At 54.3% G+C, this 6,304-nt stretch overlaps 1 protein-coding gene across 6 annotated transcripts in view; it reads left to right on the forward strand.

The window, feature by feature from the left end:
* Window positions 1–3,839: 3,839 nt before the first annotated feature.
* Window positions 3,840–6,304, forward strand: part of SIGLEC10 (sialic acid binding Ig-like lectin 10) — a 7,648-nt gene continuing 5,183 nt past the window's right edge. The window contains exons 1-6 of one of the 6 annotated variants that reach the window (XM_010842414.1): window positions 3,840–3,930; window positions 4,093–4,173; window positions 4,266–4,640; window positions 4,805–5,089; window positions 5,729–5,776; window positions 5,861–6,124. In XM_010842414.1, coding sequence (XP_010840716.1) covers window positions 4,137–4,173; window positions 4,266–4,640; window positions 4,805–5,089; window positions 5,729–5,776; window positions 5,861–6,124 — 1,009 coding nt within the window. In that variant the 5' untranslated portion in view covers window positions 3,840–3,930; window positions 4,093–4,136. Of the gene's footprint in view, window positions 4,174–4,265; window positions 4,641–4,804; window positions 5,090–5,728; window positions 5,777–5,860; window positions 6,125–6,304 lie in introns of all 6 variants that reach the window. The other 5 variants (XM_010842446.1, XM_010842430.1, XM_010842404.1 and 2 more) reach the window with 5 other exon arrangements.

Genomic DNA, 6,304 nt, shown 5'->3' on the forward strand with positions numbered 1-6,304 from the left:
AGATCGTGCATGGGACTGAGGCAAAGACATCAGGATGATGCTAGGATATGGGCAGATGTTGGTACCAGAAACCATGACCTTTGGACCCCTGAAAAGCAGAAGAGCTAAGAGAAGCAGGCTATTTCGAGATTACTGGCTTATTATAAAAGGACATGTTACTCAGAATAGTCAGATGGAAAAGGTGCACAGGGCAAAGTATGGGGAGAGGGCTCAGGGCTTCCATGCCTTCTTTTTGGGGACATGTACCACTCTCCCAGAGTCTTCACATATTCCCTGACCTGAAAGCCTTCTGAACCCCATACTTCATTTTTTTTTCCCCCCAGTGGAGGCTTTATTCCATAGGCACAGTTGATTAGATAAGTGGCCATGGGGACTGATTCAATTTCCAGCTCCTCTCCCCTCCTGCTAGGTCAGGGGTTGAACGGAAAATTCTAACCTTCTAATCACAGGGTTCATTCCCCCGACAACCAGCTCTCATCTGTTTGTGCTTTCCAAAAGTCATCCCATTAACAAAAACTCTGGTATGGTGGATAGGGGTTTGTTAAGAATAACAAGACACCCATTTCTAGCTCCAAAGTGTTTTCAGGAATTGAGGACAAGAGACCAAATTTTTTTTTTTTAACAAAAGATGCTCCTATTGCTCTTCTCACTCAGGAAATTCCAAGAGTTTGGGGAACTGTGGGCCAGGAACCATGAACAAAGACCAAAATATGTATTTACTGCAAGTCACAATATCACACATAGCAAAGGTTTTTAAGGTCATGGAGGAAATAGGACATCTTGGGAGAGCGATCCTGATACATTCTAAGATTTAGGAGTCAGGGGAAGAGGCAGAACTATTAAAGATGAGGAAGAGTGTCTAGAAAGGTCGGAGGAAAACCTGGGAAGTATGGACCTGGGCTCGATCCCAGGGTTGGGAAGATCCCCCAGGAGAAGGAAACGGCACCCCACTCCAGTATTCTTCCCAGGAGAATTCCATGGACAGAGGGGCATACAGTCCACGGGGTCACAAAGAGTCAGACACAACTGAGCAACTAACACAACAACAACAATGGTGTCTTCTGCTTGCTACATGCAGCCCAGCTCCAGCGGGTGCCTTCAGATGATAGCTCCAGGGGACACAGAGGCCAGACTGAGCCAGTGCTTCAAGAAGCAGGCGGGCAGGGGGCCACCGAGCACATCAAATGCTGCTGGGTGGGCAGCATCCAAGTGAGATGAGAACATAATTTACCTAGGGCTTTTAAGTGTTCGAGGTCTTCGGTGATCTTGAGAGGAAGAGTTTGAGTGACGTGAGGATGGAGGCAAGATGGGACCAGGAAAAGCAGGATGGGCAGGAAAGAAAGGGCAGGGCCTGTGACGGAAATACTTTTCCTGTGATGAGAAGAGTGGACCCTCGGTGTTTCCAGGAAAGCGGAGGAGGGGAGCTGAGGTCTCAGGACCGCTTCCAGGAACCTCTTGGCAGCTGCCTGCAGAAGGGGATGGGTTAGTCCTCAAGCAGAGTCACTGAAGGGTCCCTTGGCCCCTCTCAGTTTCCACCTGCCTCTGCCCACCTGGCTACGGATGAAAAGCTGCCCAGATTACCTAGCCTGGTACAGGAGGCCTCCTCACCTCCATATCTCAGGGATCAGCGCTGAGGTTCGAAGGCATATGTAACCCCATGGATGGCCCATGTTCATTGACGGGAGAATGGGAGACCTCTGGGTTGGTTCAGAGGAACAGGGTAGCCACAGGTTGGTATCTTTTTGGCTCCAGGGTAGCAGAGGGTCCTCTCTCTCTCCCTTTTCGGGCTGACGGAGCAGCACGGAATAGTGTGGAGAAACCCACGGAAGGCCTAAGATGTTGCCACCCTCCTGGTTCCTGCTCCCATTAGCCTCAGAGAGGCATGGAGATGCTCCAAGGCGGGGGCAAGACTGGATCTAAGCTTTGAGGGTGGGGCACTTCAGTTCTCGGCTCCTTCAGGGCAAGCCCCCAGCAGGACCCAGGCTTCTTCTCTCCTTCTCACTCCTCCCTCTGGGAGGCCCTTCCCCCTCTGTCCCTGGACGCAAGGGCATCCCTAGAGAAAGCCCAGGATGGGCAGTGGGGACTTGGAAGCAGATGAAGAGGAGGGTGGATGTTATGAGCTGAATTGCGCTCCCTCGGCCTCCAAGTCCATACGTTGACGCCTTAACCCCCAGTGTCTCAGAATATACAACTGGAGATAGAATCTTTAAATAACTAATTCAGTTGAAATGAAGTCACAGGGCAGAGTCCCAGTCCAATATGACTGCTGTCCTTATGAAGGACACACACAGAAGAAAGACCAGCTGAAGACTCGAAGAGAAGATGGCCGTCTCCAAGTCAAGGAAAGAGACCTTGGAAGAAATCAACCCTACTGACACCTTGGCCTTGAACTTGCAGCCTCCAGAACAGTGAGGAAATACATCTCTGTTGTTTAAGCCACTCATTCTGTGTGGTTTTATCATGGCCGATTAAGCGGATCCAAAGACAGGGATAGCTAACATGTCACTCTCTCCCGGAAGCCCCTCCTGACTCCACCAGGAGGAAGTGAACACCCTTTCCCCAGGGCCAGGCTGGGACATCTGTCTCAGCGTGTGGGGCGGAGCCTTTATGAACACTTCAGCACTTTTCCGTTTCTAAGGCTCTTCGTTTACCAAGCTGGGATCCCCTGAGGTCAGACACTGTCTGATTTACCTATGTGTGTTCCCCCTCCCCCCTTCACAGCAGGGCACCTGCCACACACAAGGTCCCAGGGAGTGGAGGTCAAGAGGACAAACATGGCATCTCTATGTGACCAAAACAGAGAATCAGTTTCAAGGTGAAGGGAACAACAGTCAAGATCTGGGGCAGTTACACTGACTCATTGCACAGCTCCCATGCCTCTTACACTGCCAAAGATGCCACCATTGGCATCACCGTGGCTGGGGTGGTGGTTTAGTCTCTAAGTCAAATCCAACTCTTGTAGTCCCATGGGCTATAGCCCGCCAGGCTCCTCTGTCCATGGAATTCTCCAGGCAAGAATACTGGGGTGGGTTGCCATTTCCTTTTCCAGGGGATCTTCCCAACACAGGGATTGAACCTGAGTCTTCTGCCTTGCAAGCAGATTCTTTACCACTGAGCCACCAGGGATCCTGAGTTTTTTTTCACAGCAGGTGTTACAAATGTATGTCATCCAACTGTGGGACAGAAGGGAAGATTGGGAAGCAGACAGAGATCTTAGGGGACAGGCTCCAATGAGCCCATCAGGGAGGGTGAAGGGGTAGGGACAGAGACCAGCCTGGGATTGCCAGATATAGCCAAGAAAAATGCAAAGTGCTCAGTTAAAGGTGAATTTCAGATCTAAACAGTGAATAATTTTAGTAGAAGCGTATCTCATGCATGGGCTTCCCCGGTAGCTCAGCGGTAAAGAATCTGCCTGCAATGCAGGAGACATAAGAGACTCGGGGTTTGATCCCTGTGTTGGGAAGATCCTCTGGAGGAGGGCATGGCAACCCACTCCAGTGTTCTTGCCTGGGAAATCCCACGGACGGAGGAGCCTGGTGGGCCACAGTCCGTAGGGTCGCAAAGAGTCAGGCACGACTGAAGCGACTGAGCACGCACGCATGAATATCTCATGCTTATACTTCTGAGACATACTTATACTAAAGAAAAATATTATTTATCTGAAAGCCAATTTTAACTGGGCATTCTACCTTTTATCTGGCAAGACCAGCCCTGCACCACCACCACCCTCTGCCCCAGAAATCACCACGGTCACCCTGAAAGGGCTTACTGGGGCTTTCACTTCTGCTTCCCTAACGACTCAGGGTCAAATGGGAGAGCCCCTAGCTTACACCCACCCAAAGCCAGGCCCCAAGGTTAGACACATGCTCTCCAGCCCCTCCCCCAGAGATGACTGGGAAAGGCGACCAGCTCAGGGAGCCCAGACACCAGGTGAGCTCCCCAGAGTGAGTTCAAGTGGGTGCCAGGTGGTGGTGGGGAGAGTCCAGAAAAGGAAAAAGAGTCGTGCGGGTCTGTGCACCAGAAGCACATTTCATGCATCAGTCCCCCAGGGCTCAGCTTCCGCCTTCTGCCCTTACCCACTGCCCTTCAAAGCGTCTGGGGAATGAGTGTGTCCCAGGAAGGTCCAAGTGCCTGAGATGTTCCTGCCGCTGTTCTTGGCCATGCTGTGGGGCGGTGAGTGGATGGGGGTGTCCAGGAGGAGCCCGGGGGCTAGGGTGTTGGGGTCCGGGCTGGGCTTGCAGCTTGAACCTCTGTCTCCCCCATAGGGTCGCAGGCTCTGGACTCATTCAAGCTTCAGGTGCAGGAGTTCGTGATGGTGCAAGAAGGCCTGTGCATGGTCGTGCCCTGCTCCATCTTCTACCCCTCCAGAGGATGGAGTCCCACCACCCCAGCTTACGGCTTCTGGTTCAGAGACCAGACTCCCAAGCCCAGTCTGCCAGTGGCCACCAACAAGCCAGATCAGGACGTGGACACAAGCACCCAGGGCCGATTCCAGCTCCTTGGCGATCCCAGTGAGAGCTGCTCCTTGCTCATCAGAGAGGCACACCTGGAGGACAGCGCAGTGTACTTCTTCCGGTTCGAGAGAGGCGATTATGTGAAATATAATTTCATGGAATACAAGTTCTATTTGGAGGTGACAGGTATGGAACTGGCTGGAGCTGGAATGGGGCGCGGGGGTGGGGGGGACCCCCTCCCCCACCTTCTCATACTGGGGAGGGGCTGTAAAGAATGGACCATGTGTGACCCCCACTAGGGTACCCCCCAATCCGGGGCTGGCATCCCACCCTCTCTCGGTCCATCCCAGCCCTGACACAGAAGCCGGAGATCTACGTCCCTGAGATCCTGCAGCCCGGGCACCAGGTGACGCTCTTCTGTGCATTTAACTGGATCTTTGACGAATGTCCTGTCCCTACTCTCTCCTGGATCGGGAACACCGTCTCCCCCCACGAGGCCAGCTCGAGAACTTCCTACTTCTCAGAGCTCACCTTCACACCCAGACCCCAGGACCACAACACTGAGCTCACCTGCAGAGTGGACTTCTCCAGAGAGGGTGTGAGCACGGAGAACACTGTCCGGCTTAGCGTGGCGTGTGAGTCTGGGGGCGGGAAGGACTGTGGCTCCAGGCTCGAGGGATGGGGAGGTGGAGAGAGGCGGCTGGGCGATGACCGACAGCTCTTGGCGGCCCTCGGGGAGGAAGGCGAGGAGTCTCACGATGCTGGGCTCGGCCCTGGGAGGGGAACGCGGCTGACATATGGTCCTCTATCCGCAAGCGCATCTTGGGCACTCATGCGTCGCCTGTCTTCCCGGGGGACTGTCACACTTTCTTTTCCCTGAGGAAGTGCTCTCTGGCGGTGGGGAATGTATCATTCCTCTCCAAAGCCGGGCTTCCCTGACAGCTCAGCTGGTAAAGAATCCACCTGCAATGCAGGAGACCCCGGTTGGATTCCTGGGTCCGGAGGATCCGCTGGAGAAGGGATAGATAGGCTAACCACACCAATATTCTTCGGCTTCCCTTGTGGCTCAGCTGGGATAGAATCCGCCTGCGATGCGGGAGTCCTGGGTTTGATCCCTGGGTTGGGAAGATTCTCCAGAGAAGGGAAAGGCTACCCACTCCAGTATTGTGGCCTGGAGAATTCCACGGACTGTATAGTCCATGGGATTGCAAAGAGTCGGACACGACTGAGCAACTTTCACTTTCCCCAAAGCCAACTCCCAATCCTGTTAACAGATGCCCCCAAAGACCTGGTTATCAGCATCTCCTACACCGATGAGCCAGGTACTTGGGGGTGTCAGGAGGGCAGGGGGAGTGGCGTTTCCCACTGCGGTCCTTCTCTTGCTGTCTCTCTTTCTCTCTCTGCAGCTCTGGAGCCCAGGGGAGACAGCCCACACCTGGAAGTCCAGAAAGGCCAGTCCCTGCGGCTGCTCTGTACCGCGGACAGTTTGCCGCTGGCCACGCTAAGCTGGACCCTGCAGGACAGAGTCCTCTCTTGGTCCCACCCCTTGGGCTCCACAGCTCTGGAGCTGGCGCTGCCCAGGGTGAAGGCCGAGGATGCGGGTCGCTATACCTGCCGGGCTGAGAACAGGCTTGGCTTCTTGAGCCGCAGCCTGGACCTCTCAGTGCAGTGTGAGTGTGACTGGTAGGGGCCTGGGTTGGGGGGCTGGGGAGGAGGCAAGGGGGCTGGGGGCGGAGTCCTAGAGCTCCACGGGGACCTGGAACCCCAGGCCAACGGAACCAAAGATTCTGCTTCTAGCTCTAATGGGAGGAGCGGGGGTGGGGGGTGAGTGGAGGGGGCGGGATTTTCCC

Source organism: Bison bison, unplaced genomic scaffold (genome assembly GCF_000754665.1).
Source record: "Bison bison bison isolate TAMUID 2011002044 unplaced genomic scaffold, Bison_UMD1.0 scf7180017847282, whole genome shotgun sequence".
Lineage (NCBI taxonomy): Eukaryota > Metazoa > Chordata > Mammalia > Artiodactyla > Bovidae > Bison > Bison bison.